This window comes from Morone saxatilis, unplaced genomic scaffold, assembly GCF_004916995.1.
Source record: "Morone saxatilis isolate NCDOM2014 unplaced genomic scaffold, NCSU_SB_2.0 Contig5, whole genome shotgun sequence".
Classification (NCBI taxonomy): Eukaryota; Metazoa; Chordata; class Actinopteri; family Moronidae; genus Morone; species Morone saxatilis.
The window spans coordinates 9,747,194-9,769,816 of NW_023340095.1; the positions used below are offsets into that span (position 1 = coordinate 9,747,194).

The 22,623-nt window shown below is 40.0% G+C and overlaps 2 protein-coding genes across 2 annotated transcripts; one reads left to right on the plus strand and one right to left on the minus strand.

Moving 5' to 3' along the window:
• The first annotated feature begins 334 nt into the window (after positions 1–334).
• zgc:152951 (uncharacterized protein LOC569013 homolog) lies at positions 335–9,915 on the plus strand. The gene is made up of 11 exons (XM_035676380.1): positions 335–542; positions 2,052–2,285; positions 2,394–2,511; positions 4,028–4,180; positions 4,332–4,526; positions 5,718–5,791; positions 5,886–6,083; positions 6,367–6,504; positions 6,617–6,706; positions 6,987–7,130; positions 7,271–9,915. The coding sequence occupies exons 2-11, from the start codon at positions 2,052–2,054 to the stop codon at positions 7,397–7,399; spliced, it is 1,473 nt and encodes a 490-aa protein (XP_035532273.1). The 5' UTR covers positions 335–542; the 3' UTR covers positions 7,400–9,915.
• A 137-nt stretch (positions 9,916–10,052) lies between these two features.
• On the minus strand, positions 10,053–22,106 carry LOC118339168. The gene is made up of 12 exons (XM_035676727.1): positions 21,957–22,106; positions 20,186–20,331; positions 19,599–19,680; positions 19,130–19,265; positions 18,151–18,353; positions 17,640–17,776; positions 17,255–17,396; positions 16,757–17,041; positions 15,502–16,659; positions 14,387–15,177; positions 12,427–13,430; positions 10,053–12,327 (listed from the first exon to the last, which is right to left on the minus strand). The coding sequence occupies exons 1-12, from the start codon at positions 22,080–22,082 to the stop codon at positions 12,323–12,325; spliced, it is 4,215 nt and encodes a 1,404-aa protein (XP_035532620.1). The 5' UTR covers positions 22,083–22,106; the 3' UTR covers positions 10,053–12,322.
• Between the last annotated feature and the right edge of the window lie 517 nt (positions 22,107–22,623).

Consider the following 22,623-nt stretch of genomic DNA (forward strand, 5'->3'; position numbering starts at 1 on the left):
CAACCCTAACTAATGAATGGTACTAACTACTACTACTACTAATTATAATAATATGAATAATAATAAAATTAATAATATGAATAGTACATTTAAGATAATTAAAGTTAATTGGCTTTCTAAGTCTCTATTTTATTGGCCAAATAACTTGAAAGTGGGCAGCTGCGGCCTGTCCCCTGTTGCTATAGAAACATACAATGTGGTTTATAATGGTAATTGAGATTATGGGGTATTATGTTAACGTTGCCACTGACAGTGCGTTATACTCAGCAGCGCTAGACATGTAGTTTACGAGCAGCACCTGAAGGCATCATATGACAAGATAGCTTCGCGTAACCAACGCTGCTAATATAGCTAGCCTGCGCAGTGATGAGGTACTGTCAGTCCAGCTGGGTAATTTACCTGCAAGACAAGCGACCTCTCAGCTGGCGTTACTCAACACGGATTAACTAATATGTTTTAATCAACAGGACTGAGGAGGATCAGCCATTAAAGCTATTTAAAATTACACCCCCGAGTCAAACAGGGGAGTCAGTCGCTGAGAGGTAAGTTAACGTACCGTTGTTATCATTAACGTTAGCTTGTTAACGCCATTTCACAATTCCTGAATTAAATAGTGTTTGATAGCGTTAGTGTTATTCGTATGTCACTAAAAGGGTTGCGTAATGATTTCGTTATTGCTACTTTGCTTATGTTCAGTTATAGATGCAAACATATTCTTCGTTAAAATCCATAAAATACGACTTTAATATTAATTTGAGTTAACGTTGATGCAGCCTTTGTTGTTAAAACGGTATACAACCCTAAAACAATAAGTGTCATTCTACAATTGGGCTGAATTTGGAAGAAGTTATGGTATTAGGATTGCACTTACTTTAGCGCAGTATTAAATCAGTTGTATATTTTTGTTGCAAAGTCACTGCCCTTGATTTAGAAATCGAGACAAAACCTTGGACCTTAACCTAATTTTACAAACTAAACATGAGGTGTGGTTTAATCTAGTTCTTGATAAGCCAAGTCTAATATTGACTGACTGCTGGCATTAAGTTGTGCCAGAATTAATGAGAAACTGTGTCATTGGCTAACTTCATACAAAACCAGTCACTAACATGTCACACAGTTGAAAAAACACACCCCACTGACTTTCAACACGAGATAATGTTCAGAAATGAGCTGGGAGGAAATTGCTGCAATTATTTCCCAATTCAGGCAAAAAGAGCTTCCTCATAATCACCTCTCTAGAAGTTATAAAGGACGGTGAGATTACTGGTTTAAACCTCTGGAGAGGCCATGAGGACATCACTCTAAACTACGATTTAGATATCACTCAAAGTCCACAAAGTTGAGGAAAGCAATTTCATTCCTTCACTTTGCAAAAGCATTTGAAGAACTGTCTCCTTCCTCAGGGAACACAAAGCACAAATAAATCAAACCCACAACCCTTGTGCATACTGGAATGAGTTCATCTTACTCAATGGTTAATGGTTAGTAGTTTCACCACTGTGTGTGTGTGTGTGTGTGTGTGTGTGTAAGAGAGAAACAACTTCTCTTTCAGGAAGTAAATGGAAATAAACCGTAATTTTTAAACTATCTCTCCTCTCCTCTGATCTCCCCTCTAAATGTAGAAAAAGAGTAATGTTATTGCGTGTGAAGTAATCTCACATGTATGCACAAATACACTATGCACTTAACACGTCTACACCCATAGCTTACACATGAAGAACAAAGCCTTATAATAAGAGATCACCATGTTAAATCGCCTGCTGTTAACCCGTAAAAAGAGCAATAGTTTAAGGCTTCATTCCGGCCAATATACATGTTTAATTATGGACTTGACATAGTTAAGATATGTTGGGTAAAGCACCTACTGTGTAATCCCCATTTGCTCATTAGACAAGAGCAGAAAGAGGAAAAAATAGGGCTGAAATGTTTTTTTTGTGTGTACACATCTGTAAAACAGAACGTTGGAAAAGCGCGGTGCTCCTCAGCCAATTATCTCTGAACACCTGAAGCTTAAAACTCTTTGCTCTCTTATCTTTCCATTATTGCTGCAGATGGGGGAGAGCAGTCCTATGGGCCGAGTAACGGTGTACTCCATCCAGGGCTGCCCACACTGTGTGCAGGCTAAGGCCACCCTGGGGCGTCTGGGAGTACCAGTATGTGACGTGGATGTGGGGAGGCATCCAGAACTAAGAGCCCGGGTGAAGGAGCTGACAGGACGCAGCACAGTCCCTCAGATCTTCTTCAACAACATTCATGTCGGGGGCAATGATGACCTACAGAAATTGGTGAGGAGGAGAGAAAACACCAAACACATCCAATTTGCATCTACTGTTATTTAAACTTGTGTTTTAAACTTGTATGTGTGTGTGTGCGTATCTGTTTCACTTCCTCAGGCTCCCGAGGAGCTTCAGAGGTTGGTGAATCTGGTCAAGGAAGAGCCTCTTCCAGCAGACGCTCCACCACTACCAGAGGAGAACCAATCAGAAGACACGGCAGGGGAGACCGATGGAGGTGAGAGTTTTTGCTTTTTCCACATCACTTTTGCTACCTCAACATGTAGGAACAGCCAATTATATCACAGATGAGAAATGTGGTGCGTAAAATCCTGCAGTCTTTAATGCCTTAACTTAACTTAATGCACAGTCCATGGTGTGTTTAACTATTGTACAGTGTTTTCTGTCCTTAGGGTGGATTAATTGCTTAATCAGTGTTTCCTCTAGGATTTGTTTTAGCTGTCCGAACAACCCCCCCCGTCCCGTCCCGTCGGCAAACGTTTTACGTATGAAACAGAACTGACACTTCGCTGCAACACAAAACAAATATAATTTAACGTTAATGTTTCCAGATGTTTGAATCAGGACGTTAGCTGAAATGACAGTTGAAAGTGTCCAATTAAAACGACCCACCGCGTGACGTTTTTGTGCTGCTTTGTGTATATGGATTAAATGGACAGCCCAATAACTTCTGAATATTCTACTGTTGTACACGTAATCTGAGCGGCGCCAGCCGGGGGTGTGGGACATATACGCAGGATCATTTAAAAGGCAACCGTGACTACATTGTGCGTCTGCCCCATTTCTGATACCGTGGCGGCAGAAATTTAACAGCGGCGGGCCGCAGCTCCAAAATCAACATAGAGGAAACACTGCTTAATGTTGGAGGATTAGTTTGAACACAAGATCAATTTCAGGTTGTTTTGCTCAGAAATGGGTTATCAAAAGGTGAAATTAACCACACTGAGTAACTAACACCAACTTCTTTAATGCGAGGGATTGATTCTGATGAACTATAGTTTACAACTAGTGTTGGCACATATAGACGTGATGGGTAACAGCAGGTGTGTGTGTTTTTACTCATCACCTGCTAATATTGGATACTGGACACTCTGGATGAGCCCAGCAGCACCAGACTGTCTCACAGTACCTCATTATAGTCGATTATTAAGCTCCCTACAGTGTAAACAACATCAATCTAAAAGCCTTTTGTGGAGAAATATTTGAATACAGTGTTAGTTAGCTTTGGATAGACACTACACTACTTTGGATAGTATTTCAGCAATACTTGTCAGCTTTGGCTGCTATGAGGTGTGTATAGCCCAGCATTGATGTGGTGATAAACGAACAACTCATGTTGTCGGGCCATGAACAATCTAATATAAATGACCCACTTGGATTTAATGCTGTTTTGTCTGGATGGACAACATTGTATTTTCTTTGACATCCCTCAAACATGTGAAAATGGGGAAAACATAATGCCATTCTGTTTATTTGTGCTCATGGATTATTCATTTGATTTGGTTGTTCTTTCTGAAAAATGTAAAAAAAAAAAAAAAAAAAAGTTCATTGCTGAATAGGAACAGTTATGACTGAATGTGTCCTTTTTCAACCGCGATATGTTTTTTTTTTTTTTTTTGCACACATGCTGCTGGACTGCATAGCTCCACATATTATTACACATGTATGTGTGTGAACATGTGCATTTATGTGTGTTTGTACATGTGTGGCCTGGCATATTCCTGCCCTCACAGAGTTTAAGTGTGAGAGAGATGAGTTGGCGGACCTGGTAGAGGACTTCAAACATGGCAATGTGATTGGCAGTCATAGGAGGGGACTGACATTATACAAAAAGAGCTTCTCAGGTGATCAACTGGTTGACTGGCTGCAGAAAGAGAAGGGCATGGGTAAGTAAGGCTGTAGACCTGCAGTAAAACAGGCTTTCGGTGTTGTGTCAGTTTGACTTGTTAAACTATCTCAGAGTGCCCTGATTCAAACAAAGAAAGTTTAGTGAAATACAGATCTGTCAACCCTTGACTGTGGCCATGTGTATGCCAGCCAGGGCTGAGGCCTTTAATACTGGCCAAGCATTGTTGCAGAAGAAGTACATGGTCAGTGTACGTGGCTGTGGGCAGCAGGATGGCAGTTTTGGAGAAGGGAAAGACACCATGGACACACTGTACAGGCTGCTGGAGCATGACCCTCATTCAGCCCTCAACGCAGGACAGACCGCAGCCTGCAGTCCCATCCAGGGTAGGTCAGGACTGGACCAGGCTTTGGGGCACACACACATCGCATCCCAGGTTCACGCTGACTAGTGTCCTCCAATGCTCTCTAACCCCCTCTCCTTTTTTTTTTTTTTTTGCTGCTGGCTTGGTATATGATCCTTTTGGGTTTGCTTGGGTTTGTGTATTATGTCAGTGAGCTTTGTGGTGGTAAGAACTGAAGTAAGGGTTAATGATATATCTCATAATGGCCTCTTATTAATAAGACGGATCATTCAACAAAAAACCAAGTAACACATAACTCAAGGTCCACTTACTACCTTTTTTGCAGAGCTTTCAACTGGAATTCATGGTCTTTATCAGTGGATGGAGTTTGCTCAGACAACTGAGTGGATGAAGGCCAAGAGATACAGTTTAAAACTCCAGAAAAAAGCTTAACAGTGGATCTTGAGCAGGCTTTGGTCAAAAATGATGCAGTATGAAAGAAATATTGTGGTTAATTCAGTCCAATAATTCTGTTATAATGTTTATCGGAATCAATTGGCCTGACAATATATATCATTGAAGCCCTATTTCAAAGTCATGTTCTGCTTTTCTGTGGGTTTGGTGTCCTCTTTTGACAGATTAATACTTCTCAAAAGGTTTCTGTTCTGTGATGGTTCTTCAGACATATTGCCTGGCTCTGTATTGGTGTATTTATAACTGAATGTTGCACACCTCTAGAGGCTAACCAACAAGCTAATCCGTGCTGTACAACACAGAGGTGATTATAATCACTGCTTTTCTAAGTGTTATTATGCTTGGCAGTTTTTCTCTTCAATTTATCTGGAATGCTCTTTTCTCAAAGGCAATGTTTGCTAATAATAATCTAATTTGTACAACGCCAGTGTAAGCTTGATCTTTATGCATTTTGTTCTTCTTTTTTTTCACGGGTTTATCTCACAGCTACTCTGAATATACACTTACTGATTATATTAGAGCGCCCCAAATTCTGTCCCAGCTCATTGTTGATGTTTACAAATCCAGCTATGAACTGTGTTGATTTTTACATTACAAAAAAAAATATGTCCAATAAAGATTCTGGGACAATGCTGACAGTTACTTTTAGTATATCAATTCTCTAACCATTCAGATATTGGTTTGGTTTGTCTCACCAGAAAATGCTATTGAGCATATCAAACACTAACCATGCCCCCTACCCTTTCTCTTTCTCCCTCAGCTTCCGAGCTCTCTTTGCTTTTACGGGAGCTGATTTTGAAACTGTTCTCCGAGCATCTCTCTGCTGATGGCAAGGTAATGTCCTTATTAACTCGAAAGGCTTCTGGCGCCGAGCGCATTTGTTTGTATGTTCGGTTAGTTTTTAACCGTTGTGTCCTTTCTCCCACAGTCTGTGGACTACAAAGGCATGTCGGTGAACCCTGCCTTTGAGCGTTACTCTGAGCTAGCCATTCAGCTGCAAAGGGTGGAGCTGCTTTCGCTGAGTCGGGAGGAGAAGCTGGCCTTCTTCATAAACATCTACAACGCCTTGGTCATCCACGGGTACCTACGCCTAGGGGCCCCCACCAACATGTGGCAAAGATACAGAGTATGATCACACAGCGACACTTCAAAATGCTACATTGTCTCCAAAAACTCATAACCCTAGTCTTTACCATATTGCACACTCCCTATAGAGCTTCCTTACAGGTGTTCCTGGAAGCCCTAAGCCTGTCAACAGTATTTCCTGGTGTCTTTATGTATAGGTGTTGTGCATCAGAAAATTTATTTTTCAGGAAATCATTAAGCTTGTTTGGTCTTAATTTTTAATTCCAGCAGGAATGGACATTACATTATTTATTAAAAACATTTGTCTCTTTTGCCTTTTGTAGTTCTTCAACTATGTGAGCTACCTCATTGGAGGAGAGGTGTTCACATTACAGGACATTGAGAACGGCGTTCTGAGAGGGAACAGAAAAGGTGTCGCACAGCTTCTGAAGCCCTTCTCCAAAAAAGACCCACGACTACAAGTATTGAGACATTCTGTTAAATCACAGCTGAACATTTTACTGATTCACCAATGAGAATGTTTTAGGTGAAATAACGGTGACATTGAATTCAATTTCCCATGTTGTCCACTAGGTGGCCCTTCCAGATGCTGAGCCCCTCATTCACTTTGCCTTGAACTGTGGCGCAAAGGGCTGCCCACCGATTAAAACATATACTCCACAGGTAAGTTGATTTATAAATACGTTTCTTTTGTTTTGTTGAAAGACAGTATAACTCTCTTGTATCGGCTTGTCGTATGTGCCAGTGCGGCTGTCTGTGTTTAATGCTGTCTCAGCCATATAATGGTCTTTCATCAATAAAGCTGCTGAATATATAAATGAATTAGTGACTAATTCATTATTTAGTCATTGGAATGTACTGGGGGACTGTCTGGATTCATTGTACAACATATCTGGTAAATACTAAGAGCTTTAATGGTCTGAAATCAATTCCGATCCATCAGGACATTGACAGCCAGCTCCGCATAGCGGCTGAAGCCTTCCTGGAGAATGACGACGGCTGTATGGTGGATTCTGGGAAAGGAGAAGTGCGACTCAGTCAGATATTCAAGTGGTACAAGGCTGACTTCGGAGGCACTGATGAGAAGGTAATCTTGACTCCCAGCTGCCTGTTGTGTACATATAGAGACACTGAATTATCAGAATAAAAAAACACTCTAACCCAATAATCTTAACCCAAGCATGAACCTCACTGCGTGTGTTCTCTTCCATCTTGTCTCTGTCATAGCTGCTGAAGTGGGTGGTGGAGCACATGGGAGACTCTCCGAAGAAGACCAGCCTGCAGGGCGTCCTTTCTGCTGGGAAGACCAAAGTCAGCTTCCTCCCTTATGACTGGAGCAGCAACAGTTCCCACTGAGCATGCACACACAAATACATACACGTCCAGCTGCATCTACTTAAAAACCCGAAGGTTGGTGATGACAAATACAGTCCACTGGTCCTCAACCATGCAAATGTTTTATGCAAAACAAAATCCAAGTGAGAGGAGTGTTTTTGCATTGTATCATAGAATCACATTTTTCTTGTAGGTTTATCTTAGCTTGATGGTCCTATTGTCAGCTCCTACACCCTATGTTTGAAAGTCATGTACTGCATATGAGTTGTACATTCAAATTTTATTGGTTTGAAGTAATAACAACAGAGAGCTTATTTTAGAAATCAAGTTGCACACAGAAACAATGTAATACAGCAGCAGGATTAACAGGAAGTGTGTTGTGCTGTTGACTTCCATTATTATTGTCCCATTTAAAATGACAAAAGCCTAAAAATCTGTGTACATTTTCCAAATTATTTAGAGTAAATTCTCAGAGAAAGCTAATACAACATCATACTGTATAATTATTATAATAATATAACAAATTGTTAATATGGCTTGCATCCTCTTCTTCAGTCCTAGTTTTTAAACACCATGTCAGCAACTCAGGAGTTATAGATTATCACAATCTTCTCTGTCCAATACAGCACTCATTGGACTATTTATGTGGAGCATTTAATCAGAGCGGATGGAGACGATAACTTGGCTGATCCAAACACACTGCCTTGACAAGCCATAACAAAACCCTTTGAACTTACAAACCTACTCATCGTGTTCAGCAGATTCTGTATATTCCCCACAGTGCTGCTCCATCATTTCAGCACCAATTTTTTTTTTTTACCTGCAGAGGTAAACAAGCTGATGTTCCTTTTTCAAGTATGACCCAGTTATCAAGCTGTTTTTCATTGGACAAACACAATCTGGTTAGGTGCTGGTAATGTCAATTATATACCCAAAGGATTGGCATAGGTTGGACTGGAACTGCAGTGTGGTGTGGTGGCTATGAGGCTGCTCTGTCCTCAGAAGTCCCCATGTTTGTGGACAGCATCCTTTTTTATAGGATCCAGTCACTGAATTACAAAAACATGACTGTCTTTGTTTAGAGAGCACAAAGAGATGCAGCGCTCAGACTTTTCCATATTTTGATCCGTTTAAATTTCCGACCCCTTGTCGTATTTTGAGTCCTCCTTTCTTTATCTGAACTTACTTCACCCCTCATTTTGATCCAGGTCTTCCATTTTCAATCGGAAAAGTGCTACTGCTGTGTTTTTTCACACAGTTATTTAGTAAAAGATATGGTAATATTGTGAAATATTGAAATATTTATCAAAACTACACCCATTTGGGATGCACTCTTGACACTTTGCATGTTTATCGCCAACTTTGAATGCTGTTGAGACACATTTGTACTTTTTTCAGAGTCACTGCTGGTCCATATGAATAGAATAGGCTGTGTTTATCTGGCTGTTTATTCAAGGGTATCCACGGGAACTGAACAGAATTCTCAGACTTGAAAACATTTTTCATTACTCGAATCCAAAGTCATGTAGCAGTTTAAGTCTTGATTTGATTTAGTTTAGCAGGTTTTTGGTGTGTGGAGTTTCTGCTTACAAAACTGTTTTTAAAATTCAACTTCATTGTTTGTTTTTTTCATTTTACCTGGCCTTAAAAGTTTAGTATAATTACTGTATATGATTATAACGAGTGTGTGGCTTAGAAAAAAAAGTCTATTTCTGGGGCTTTCTCTGTTTCCATAATTCAAGGATTTTCTTATCTCAGGTCAAAGGAAAATGTGAGTGGGAATAACATTAAGTTCTTTGATGCAATCAATGCACTGTATGCTGCATGTTGTGTATAGTCTTAACAAATATCAGCTCATTCTGCATAGTCCATATTCCTTTGCAAAGGCATTGTCACGCACATTATTGTAACTGTCAGTTTCTTTGTCTTTAAGATATAAGCAGCACCAAAGCGTATGGTTAAATTTGCATGTGTTAAAACTGGAATGTGCGGCTTGAGATACCGGAAAACTATCCAATCTTGAATGCTGGTCTTATAGCAGGACTGCCTCTGTCACTGCTTTTGTTTCTAGCCTGTAAGCTCAGCCATAAGACGTAGGCGGACCTTAACACTTACCCCCCAGTCAGACAAATAAAGTGTCATTTAATATCAGAACACAATAATGTAAAGCCAGCCATCTGTCAACAAAAATTTGCATCACCCAGTCTTAACAATAGACCTTTTCTGCTAGCACATGCCTTCAGTGACAAGTGCACCCTTGGCTTTACTACACTTAACTCCATTATTGAGTGACTGAGCGTAAAACACAAGGGGAGGACTTGTGGGCTAAAACAGACATAACAAAAGGGTTTTATTTACTATATCCCTGTCCTTTTTTCAAAATTACCTCATGTATCAGGAAAATGTGATGCAAAAACTTTTTTAATTCTAATATAATCATTCTATTTCCCTCTTTCCTGGGGTTAACAATGAAGCAATATGTTTATGAATAGCAAATATGCAATGCCGAACTAAATAAACTATATTATGAGTCTGTCTGCTGTCTCCTTTTCTGTATTATCTCACTGCATGCAACATATCTGCTTTAAAGCAGATGACACTAATAAAAACAACTTGTTTATTTATATGAATAATGTCAAACAAAAAATATTTCAAACCTATAACAGACTTTTAGTTTAAATTTGTTTATTCAAACAAATGTCATCACTTTCTTTAAAAAAAATAGATAGGGAATCATTATTACCTTTTACAAATCCAATCTATTAACATTTTTACATATAAATAAGCAGATTTAAGTGCACAGTCCCATAAAAACATTACATTAAAAAGTTATTAAAACAGATCAACCATCTCAAAAGTATATACATAAACAACCAATGTGAAATATTCTACATAATGAAACACATGGTCATGGAGTTAAACATGACATCGAACTTTGAACTTGTCATTACAAACTGGTACTGAATTACTGATTTTAATGTTTATCTTTACCTACAGTCTAACACTGTGATTCAGTCTTGGCACTAGTAAAATTGTGAATAATTCATATACTGTACAGAATAATAGTGTGACAGTATGAAGGCAGATTCACATGGTTTCACACATTTTGGTCATGGGTTGAATGTTAATGTTGTCATACCATGACCAGGAGATTACCTAGCAAAGGCAAATCTAATCCTGACAATTCTGCTTACCTACAAAAACAGCAGCCCACATAAATTATGCTGAAAACACATAATTTAACAGTATAAAGATGTGGAAAGGGGACACAAGCTCCACATATCCTCTTTTGTCATTTCCAGTGAGACTTTTTCTACATCGTCTCTACAAAAGACCGAAAGCTCAGAGTGTTGCAGAATTCATTTGGAAGACTACAATAATTAAACAAATGTGCGAAACAGAGAGGGCAAAACACATTTAGTTCATCTTTCCACTTGATGGGAACTTGATTTTTCACATTTCATTGAGTTGCAAACACAGTATATGATGTAGTGCATGTAAAATCCATACTTGTAGGACAAAATATGATATGACTTTCAAACCATGAGCTTTTGAACACCACGGGCAAGGGAGCAAGATGGCCCTGTGCCACCAAGTGTTGCTAGCAAGACATTAGAGTGTAACATAATAATTGGCCATGAAAGAAAATAGTCGGGGGACCCTTTGTGTATAATGTCTGTAAACAATTTGGTGCTTCAAATAGAGTCTAAATTGGGCGCCCGGTTAGCTCAGTCGGTAGAGCTGGCGACCCATATACGCAGTGGCCCGGGGTCGAGTCCGACCTGCGGTTTGCTGCATGTCGTCCTCTCTCTCTCTCTCTGCCCTCCTTTCCTGTCTGTCTCCAGCTATCTATCAAATAAAGGCATAAAAGGCCAAACATATAATACTTTAAAATAGAGTCTAAATCAAACTGATCCAAAAAGGCTCAGTAAAGCCAGGAAAAAGCATGATTGAGTTCAAATTGAATACTGTATGTAATTTTTCACTCATTCAGGCTGACTTTACCTGACTGTTAAATGCTTCAGTGTAAAACCCAAATGAACATGTACTTGTGTCAACCAGTCCAACTTAAACACAAACAAAACCAAAAAGCAAGTCACCGTTTAAAGAAAAAGGCTTCTAGATAAGTCATTTGTTTTTCCACCAAGTTCTAATGGGGATGCAGTTTGCCAAAAAGGACTGAAGGGTTTCTCCATTGCTTTGTATTCAGTCCTGGTTAAGATTTCAGAAGTAATTTAAGTGTAGTTACTTCCCTCAAGATGTTTTAGAGATTCAAATATGTGGATGAGCAGCAGCTTTTCCCATAGCAGATTAACAACCCTCTTCCTGAACGTTACATATGTGTTACTTTAACTTCCACAGCATGGTGAGTCCAGCAAAGGTTTGTCATTAAAACACTGGCATTCTGTGGTATTCTAAAGTTAGAGTACTGTGATCACATGTTATTTTGCATGTAGTACATAACTGAGTATTTGTATACAGAGAACTACTGTGTTTTTTATTCCATGGAGATTGTCTTGGGCCAAAGTTTGGTTTCTCAGTTCCCAGGCAATTTTTGAGCATTACTTTTAGAGCTGCTGGAAAAACTTTGTTCTCATAACCAATGCTGTTTTAAGCAGTGAATCCCCATAATAGATTAAGAAAATATATGGATTTATCACAGATATTTGATTAACCTTGACAAAACGCACACTGATGATGCTTTGAGGAAAAACAATATGTTCAAAACTAGTTTTAGCTGTAAAAATTATTGCTTCAAAAGAGGTTCTATCAATTAAAGTATGAGACAAATAAATCCTCCAGTTAACCATTTTGACAAACTGGTATCCAAGAGCTGTATGTGAGTATTAAAGGATTCCAGTGTTCCTTCATCTTGAATGTTTGCCCTGAGCCTGGTGGCAGAGTACGATGGTCACTCCAGTTACAGCTCCTCTTCACTTACAACTAACCTAAAAAGATAACAACAACAAAAAAAGATCATCGAATGGTTCCATTGGGTTAGAAATATAAACACACTTTATAATAATCAGTGAATCAAGCATACTTACTTTCATCGTCAGAATCAAAGCCAAAGAGTGCAGAGCAGGTGTTAAGGGCTTGGTGTTTCTGTAATTCTTCTAAGCTGCTGAAGGAAGAAAGACATTTGTCACAGCGAGACCGGATCTTTTGATCGGGGACAACGTTATTCTGCTGCTCCTCCTTTTCTGGGACAGGCTCGATCTTTTTCTTATTGCTCCAGTAAATATTTTTCCTCTGCGTGGCCTCATCAACGGACCTCCTCTTCCGCATCGAGAGCAGAGATTCATCCAGGTAGGTGGAGGGGGGCGGTCGAATAAAGGGGGCTTTGACAAAAGTCGCATAGGCGGGATCTTCAGGTTTGAAGGTTTTGTGCTCAGTAATGTGTGGCTCTCCCAGTTTCTGCTGGACTCCCTCAGACAAAGTGGACAAATCCTCAAGGTCTCGGACATTCAAGGGGTCCCACTCCACGGGCGTCTTTTTTCGACATTTCCTACTTGAAGTTGCTGCAGCGGCACCAGTATGGGAAGTGGAGATTGTATCCTCCTCATATCCGTTGATGCCGGCTTTCTCTGAACAATTATTAGATCTAGACAGGTCTTGACTACTGTCCATTTCGCAAGGATGATCTTCAGTTTCGTTGGAAACCTCAAGATTAGAGGCCTCAACATAATCAAGGGTGGGACTTTGCCCCTTTTTACTCTGCAGCCATATCTCCTCAACTTTCACTCTCTGCTTCCACGGAGCTTCAGCATTTTCCTTCTGTCTGCTGGGTCCCAACTCTACCTCCTCTCTTTGAGGCACTGGGATGTAGTGTCTCCATTCATGGTCATAGAGACCTTGAAGGCTAGAGAATAGCTTCTCACAGTCTGTGAATGGACATTGAGGTCTGAAGGGCTGGTGGGTGCTGACATGGTCCTTTAATTCCTGCAGAGTCAAGAAGCGCTGGTTACACTCCAGATGGTAGCAGAAGTGCTGGAGAGGAGTATCGTGGAGCTTCATGTGGTCCTTATAATGCGGGAGAAACTGTAACTGCCTGTTGGAAGAAAGCACAGTCAGCACAATCAGCTCTACTCAAAAACATTATTTGCAGGAAAGAATCTTTAGCAAGACTGAATAATAAAACTTATTTTGAATGTTCAAAGAGAATGGTGAAATTTGAAAACAATTCTTGCACATTTGACACCTAAAGTTTTGTACAGTAAGCTTGTGTTTATTATAAGTTTGTTAAAAATCAAATGATGAACACTATTATGTATGAACTACTAACTATTGTTACACCCCTAGTTGGCAGACAACTAGACCCATGTGTGATGTGATCCTGTATTTGCCTTTGGCAGTTTACAAACATCCACCACTGGTTAATCTTTAAAGCTTTAGAATAATAATATAAAAGGAGGATCTTCGGGAGATGCTGCTTTAATCTCTAAAGGTGTGTCGTCATCATCCTTCATGGTCCACATTATCTGACCTACATGAATTTGCTCATTAAATAGCATTGCATTGCATTAATAAACAAAATCCTTGCATCGAAGCTGTTCCTTCATGTTTTTTACACAAAAGTATAAAATAACTCTGTAAGCTTATTGGTCTTGTTGCTGTCTGGAGGGAGTTTCTCTTTCCAGTGTTTGTTGCTTCAGTGCAGTTCAGAGTTACCTGAATGAACGGTCTGTTTTCTGCTGACTGTTTATTTCTGTCCTTTCTACATCTTTTGTGTGGATTACAAACACTTACTGGCTTTTTGTTTTGCGGGACTTTTATTGCACTTGCAGTGGTGTCTTGAACGTGGCTGTGTCGTATCAATAAAGCTCAACATAGCCGATACCAATCAGTTAAAAAATCCCTTCATCTGCAGCGATACCAACTGTTGAGATCATATTGAGACCTCTGCATAGTCAAACACTTTTTAAATAATAGCGCAGACAAATGTGAAGTGTTGTATTAAACTCTACATAAAGAAGTGTGTGATGCGCGATATACTGTCCGTCTTACCTGGAGCATAGAGAGCACTTGTGCTTGGCCCAAACAAACGTCTTCTCCAGCACTTTCTCTTCGTTAATATGGCATTTGATAGCATGCTTTGTTAGCGTGGAGCTGATCCTCAAGAATACTCTATCACAGGACTCTGAGGGGCACAAGTGATATGTGATGTTCACACCGAAGCCGTTCTCTCCGGCTGGCCTCTCCGCCTTCTCTCCTTCTCCCTCATTCTCCGTCACAGATGGATCTCTTACTACCACCAGGCCATTGTTAATGACTACCTGCTCATCCTTGAAGTCTACCTGCTTGAATATATTTGCGTTCGGGTTCTTGCACTTTTTGTGAAGCACAGATGTCTTTTTGATGAGGGTGCGGAGGTTCCTGATTATACGATCTTCCCTCTTGAGGCTTGACACTTTCGTTTTTCCTCTGGGTTTCTGTTCAGGAGTTTCCTCATCCGAAATGGGAGTTGGATTTTCATCCTGAGGCTGGCTCTCATTTTTTACATTATCTACTATTCCATTAGCAGCTGGCGTGTTCACAGAGCACGGCTCCTTTTCAGGGGGTTTCTGCTTGCACATTTCATCAATGTGGTCTAGAATGTGCTTTTTGGCAAAAGGAAGTTGTTTAAAGCGTTTTCCACAGAGTATACATCTTAGTTTCCTGCTCTTAAGGTGCGAGAGAGCATGCCTCATAACATTCAAGCCTTTATAGTCTTTGCGGCAGAAGTTGCAGTGGTGCATCAAGTGAGCATATTTTTGAGTACGGAGTACTCTGTCCTTCCACGTCCTCTTGGCTATCACCTGGAGAAAAGACAACAAACCACAGAAATCAGTGCTATGAGGTCAACAGAAAGTCAGCAACTGTAGTAGTAGTAGGCAACTGAACCCCCTCATGTATTTCTATTTTTCTTATTGATATGCAGTGTCAATACATGTCAATATTAGGTAAGTATTTTTCCTGAATAACAGTTTTCCCATTCTACTGCAACATAGTTTATTCACAGCAAAATGTTGCTAATACATCATCTAACAAGTAAGATAAACACACTGATTTGGAAAACATGTGACCAGTAATTATAAACCTACAATATGGAATTCCTGGTAGGGTAATTACAAACAACTGACCTCTGTTTTTGACACTTCTGTTTCAACCGTGGGTTGGGGCTCCTGTTCTGTATCGCCATTCAGCCCCTCTGATTCGGAGGATTCAGGAGGTTGCACTTTCTCGCCGTCAGGCTTTTTGGATTTAAGAGAGTAGCTGTGTAACAGTTCTATTGGACAATCCAACAACTCTAAGGGTGGACCATCAAGCTCAGGATCAGCATCAACAGCAGGAACAGCAGCTTGAGGCTCCCTAGGAGGACCCTCACCAAGTGAATAACCAAACTGTGTTTGAGATCCCTCTAGGGTGCTACCACAGACAAAGTCAGTATGTTCTTCAAGTCCATTTTCCTTCTCAAGATCAGCCATCTGCTCATGTTTGATCTCGTTCTGTTCATACTCTTGTTTAAGTTCATTCTCCAAGTGAGGCATATCAAGCTCTTTGTCCTCTGTGTCAGTCATCTCCTCATAACCAGACTCCTCCTCTGAAAGGGATATTTCATTATCAGGGTAGGAGAGTTCCAGTTTTGGTAAAGGCTTCCGTCCTCGTTTTTTCCCTTTAACTTTGACCTTCTTCTCTTTAACTGTCTGCACCTGCTCCAGCATTGGAAGACCCTGCAACCATCTCTTCTTCCGACCTTTCCTTTTGAAAATTTGGCTCTTTACACATCTAGACAAGTATTCTCTCTTGCGGTTTAGAGGGGGTTTTACAGAAGAAGATTTTTCTATGTTAGTGTGATTGCGTCTTAGTGAATACACAGGCTTATTGCCTAAAGAGGTGGATTTGAGATTGTATTTGATCTCTGGATCATCAACAAGGTCGACCTCAACGTCAGACTTAGAGTGTTTTTTCCTTTGCAATCCTCTCCTCCATTTTCTTGTCTTCAGAAGAGCATTATTTGATGGGGCAACACTCTTGTCTGTCACTCCATCCGCAGTCTGCTCTTCTGAGAGGTCTTGGTTCACAAATGCAACTTGAGTGCACTGGCAGGAATTTAAACCTTGAGAGCATGAGTGATTCCCACAATTATTTATTAAGAGCTCTTCAATTTCCTTTTCCTCTTCCATCTCACTGAGAACAGCAGCCTTCATGACCTTATCACTCATTAACTCCAAGCAATAGTTCCTGAGGGTTAGAAGGTTCCAAAACTCAGGGTCAAAACACAGACGCTCTTTGAGCATCTGAAAAACAAAGATGAAAAAACAATGTTAGGCACAAATCATGATGCTATATCCAATATACATCATAAAATATATCCCCCTCTTCATCCCCTCCCACCTGCAGAATATGGAAGCGAACATTGGTTCGGACAGGACTGTTGTGGGGATGCGGCTCCTGGTCAGGATGCATGTAAAGCAAGCAGACAGTTCGGTAAGCTTCCAGGCTGCGTTCCTGACAGAAGACCAGTAGGGCACATGCTCGACAGATCTCCAGGTCATGAGGCAGCAGGAAGGCGATGGTCTTGCAGACCAGGGACCGGGTAACGCTGTCAGCCTGCATGTCACACAGCTGCAAGGCCCTGGCACAAAGCTCCACACAGACATGGACTCCTTCAAGCCCCAGCTGTCCAAAAACAAACACACTAATGATTAAGACAACATGCTAGGTAGGAGAATTAAACAGTACTACTATGTCCTCCTCAGGTATGAGGCATGAGTAATAATTTAGTCAGATTGAAGTGTTTTCAGTTTGTTCACACACGTTTCAGATTTGTTAATTATCGTATGTTCTGAGGAACATAAAATGGAAAAGATGATGGTGTGATGTCAGTCGCACCTCAGTAGTGACCAGTTTGATGAAGGGGAAGATGGCTCTGACGTTAGTAGCAGAGGAAGCCAACTGCAAGCACTCAGCCAGGAAGCCTTGTCTGGAGGGATGGGCCCTAAGATGCAACCTGCTCCAGATAAACACCAGGTCCCTGCAGGAGGTAGCAGATGAAAAGTCAAAGACATGTAGCTCAGTTATATGTTAATTAAGCAACAACTGTTGTAATTCAGTAAGTCAGTAAACAGAAGGGGGTAATGAACCAAATAAATTAAACTGTGCACCCTGCCAACAGCTGCCCTCATACACTTGAGTAAACACTGGGTAATTCACAGAACATGAGAGGATAGCTCAGTGTAGTAGTAGTGTGATGTACAGGTCTGAAGGTCTTTCTTACCAGATGTAATACATGTCTCCATTGTGTAGCTGCTGGGTAAGGAAAGCTTTACACAGCGACAACAGAAGCTCATCTTTTTCAACACTCTCCGTGTTGCAGATGATCTCCACTGCATCCCGGCCATCTATTTCTGCCATCTGAGGAATAAGAAATGTAGAATGAGACACATGCATCAAAAATACACCAAATACAAAGTAATTCAAAATACATTACAATGAAGAAGTGATACCAGAAATACAAGAATAATCAGCTCAAATGGCTGCTGGTAATTACAGGGTCCATTCATAATCATTAAATATAGAATCATAATGAGTTGAGTTTTAATCATTTATTAAATTATTACTGGTTTATTTATATATTTGAGTATTAATATCATAGTCAAATCTTCAGAGAGCATGGAATTAATTTTCCAGTTTGACTTATGTAACTACAGTGTTTATTTTTCTTGACTACCAACCCCATCTCTGCCATCTGAAGGGGCAAACCTATTATTTGCCTCTTTGTCTCTTACCTCTTTGTGAAGGTGTTCATGCAGTGAGGCCTTGTAGAGGCATGTCAGGTAGGCCTGGTGGAAGTACAGATGCTTTCCAGCGTCGCGATTTTCCAGGCAACATTTCGCCAGGGCCTTCGCCTCTTGAATTCTTTCACAGGCCTGCAGATAGCGAACCCGCAGCTCAAAGAACACTGGCAACTCTGAGCTTAAGTAGTCTTCAACTGCATAGGAGGAAATTGCATGTGTTAATGTATATGATATGGGGATATTTAAAGTGTGAGGTATTGTCGAATAGTGTAACACTGATGTTGGTGTCATTAGAAATCTATACTAGCCCATGTGTTTTCTGGTCTCTGATATAATGGCAAAGTGTTTCATGTATTGCACATTTTTAGGTACTGGTTTATTGTTTAGGCATAACATTAACATCATTTTAAGAAGCATCATACAATCTGCTACTTGTTTTTTTGTCCTAAACCTTTGCAAACTTTAGCCACATTTATGTAAAAATCAGGAAACGATTGTTGTATCTCAACTAATAAGCCTTTGAAATGTGACAAACAGTGACTATCAACATAAAATGTTACCAAATATTTTGATAGCTTTTAGCCATGACAGCCGAGAAAGCCTGCAACCCAAATTTGGAGAATGATCAATGATCTCAGAGAAGTTTTTAAAAATAGGAATAAAAGGATATGGGGAAAAAATCTGCTACATCATTCTGAAACTGATGTGCAGCAAAGCTAAGCCTCTAATATATTCTACTACCCTGACACCATCTGTTCTGGAGTGATTTTGTACTTGGGATCTGCATTCAGCAGTTATTGAGATGACATCCATCCAAATCCATAGAAAAGAGCAGCAGCTGAGTGTGATTGTGATTAATGTATGACTGACAGGAAGGAGAAGCTAGAACACAACGTGTCACACTCTCTCAATGCGGTGTTCTCTGTGTGTACGCGTGTGTATCAGCTGTTAGATATGGTCCTGAGCCTACCCTCTTTTGGTGGCAAGTCTGCCTCCTTCAGGATTCCTTGCAGCACTGGATTCTCCCATGGGCCTCCTGCTTTGATGATCAGCTTCACATGCTGAAGGTAGATGTTCCTGTGCCGCAGGAGCTGAGAGTGGCACTCCTGCAAAGAGTGGTAAAAATGGCTTCATTAAAATTTTCTGGAAGATGTTTTGTGACAGCTAAATCACAACAATGACTTTGAGGACACATGGGTACATAATTGATTAAAAGATCGCAGCTTTAACAGAGGCTGAGCGAGTTGAGGCAACAAAATATAAATGTTGGACAAAATACAGTTTATCTTTATCTGAAGACTTTGAAGGTCATGTAGTGGGACCGAAGCATAACTTGTACTTAACACTAACAGCTAACTAGTGGCAGGTCCAGCAGCTGGGCCTTATGAAAGTGTGTTGTGTGGATAAGAAAACAGAGACAGTGGGTCAGTTTTTGTCACCTGAAAGGAATCAAGGATGTCTTTTAAAGGCTTTTCCACAAATTCTTCTTTGCTAAAAAACAGCATCAGTTCAAAGAAGCTCCTGAAAGACAATGAGAGGATGGTGAGACAACATCTTTATCAGTAAATGTGCCACTATTTAGTAGCTCATTAAAGTAAAAAAAGCTTTAGTTTTAGTTCCAGTAGTTTTTAACAAAAAAAAAAAAAAAGGTAAGCTCTAGCATTGCCATTGACAACATGCAAACAAGGCTGCCATGTTCTGGGCGGTATATGGTTTAGTATTTTTCTGTTGGAACCTCACTGTCTACTAATGTAAACGCTTATGACACTCTTAAACACTGATGTGCCCTTTTCATTTTCTCTCAATTATTGTAGAAAGTCAATGCTGTAGAGCTGTAAGACAATCAGGGATGGGAAATATTAATCAACTAGTTACTTAAATATGTTTGCCAATCAAATGCCGGTCAACATCAAAATTAAAAGATTAATTTATTCTGGCAACAATTACTGAAATAAGAGTGGGAAATACAGTATGTTTGTTCGTCAACAAAGACAATATTACATTTCCAAGTAATAGAACTTCTTACAAGGCCAGACTGCTGAGAACGTAGTGGATGTGCTGACAGTCATCAGGGAAAGCTTTGGTTGCTTTGGTGAAACTGCACAGTGCAGTCCACAGCACCTTCAGTTGAGGGAGAGGAACTTGCCATTGCCCCGTGTACTCCTCTACCAACTGTGCAGGAAGAACAGAAATGTAGAATAACACAAAGACATTAAAACATTTGGTCATAACATTTATAGTCAATCCAGTGAAACATTGGGCACATTCATACATGGTTTATTTCAGTGTGCTTGAGTATGTTTACTTGTAAGTACAGAGAGGTAGGGGTTTTCAATGGAGACAAATAACTTATATTGGAACTAACAACATTTAATCACATCATGTGCCTGAAATGCATTTTAGTCTATTGTAGCTTAATATACTAAAGGAATCACTGCTTGGATTGCATTACATATTAGTGGGTAATCTACCATCTGATAAAAAGGAAAATGTAAATATTGTTATTATTGCAATTTGAAATTACAGCCAACAGTTAACCTCTACTAAAACTATGCTCATTTAGTGGTGGTCAGAAAACCAGACTATTCAGATTGGATGTATTTTATTACAGAGGGAACAGAGGGGGGGAGTAGTATTTAAAAGTATGAAATCCCTATTGGACCTAATTAAGAGGCCACTATTTGTGTTGACTGTTTGCTATCACGATAACCATCATGTCAGTATAATTCAATGTTAAGGCAGTGGAAATTGGAAACACTAAACCACCCAACCATTTATCCAAGTCCTGTTTTAGCCCGACTGTAAATGATGTGCTGCCTTCAAAAGTTAATAAAAGTATTAGTTTGGGAGATTTGTATTGATTGGCCTCAACAAGTAGACAAAAACACACAATTATTTGGGTGTGTGGTACATCACAAGCACCTAACGTACGTAATTACATCAGAAACATTAAATAAGAAAATACTTAAACAGGTTGAGTTAAATTAATGTTTATTGGAACACTATTATAATAATATTATAATATCCCCTTTGCACAAATCATTTCATATCTGTGTTTAACTAAATATCTCACAGTTCATCGTGCTATTGCTGTGTTGTTATTGACATCTCCATGGTAACAGACACCTCTCCGAAAGGTGGGACAAACAAACTTAAGTGATTGTGGATAGTGTAGTCACGTTAATGCAGATGGAGTAAGAGGAATAGCCTTAATCAGTATTTCTTCTGAACAAGGCAGGTGTGATTTCAGACTAATGTTTGACTTCAACGATTTCAGTCTTCACCTTTAACTAATGTTACTGCTAAAACATTACAAAAAAAAAACAACAAAAACATCTAACTTGCCTATCGGTGACTGTAGTTAAATCTTTTTGTATTAATTACCTAACTTGGCGTTTCATCTCTGCTGGCATTTGAGAACAGGCTATGTAATGTGTTCTTTAATCCTTCAAACAAAGTATTAATAACAACCATTAGTTTCGACCAGCACAGCTCGCATGTTAACCCACATTAACCTCACATCGTTAGCTTAGCTTAACTGTGAAGCTATCCAGCAGATATCTCGCACAGTAACTACAAGAAGTTACCTGGGCAGGAGCACATTATGTACGAATCTACATTTTAGCAACCACTGTGGCAGCCAGTTGTGTTTTCCGACGGGCTCTGCCACAGTCTTGGCTACACAACTGCATAAATAGAGCTAAGTCTGGAGGCTATCGTTAGCCAGCGATGCTAGCAGCGTTAGCAATAAACACACACCGACCAGGTTGAGCATTCAAAGATGGAGTCCAACATACCTCACAAAACTCAGAGCAATAGCTTTTGCTCCTCAGAGACGACTCGTCGCTGCAGTGTCTGTTACACAGTGTGTCCAGAGCTAATTCAAGCCCGTCTGTTTCCAAATCACTTTCGCTGTCCGCCATACTGTCTGCTGTATCCAGCGCATAGTCAACGTTGCCAGGTTTGTAAAGGAGCATCCTTCTTCCGCAACAAAACACTACCAACCTGGCAACCCTGGAATTACAAGCTGACAAAAAAAGTTTTTTTTTTTAATTATTGAACAAGTATAACAAACAGTCACCTCCAGCCTTTTAAAATGCCTCCACGAAGGCAGGTTGGTTGAAATACAAGTATTTTACTAATGGGCCTATTGACGGAATCACATTGAGAAATTAGGCTATGTGTAGGCTGTTGGCAGAAGTGAAATATATTTGAGTATATACCATGTCACTTGGGACTGTATCCTGGCTGAGGTTTAGGTCAGAAGCAGACCGTTTCAGAAGAAAAACATACAAAAATAAAACGAAAAACAGCTGTTTGGGCCCTGTTGCCTATTTAGGGAGGTTTACATACATTCACAGTCAGTTATAAATAACACCTTGTGTACAGAATAGAAAAATAGAAAAAAAAGCACAGGTGTCACTACAACAATGGCTCCATTATCTCCAAATGTCCCAGTAAGCA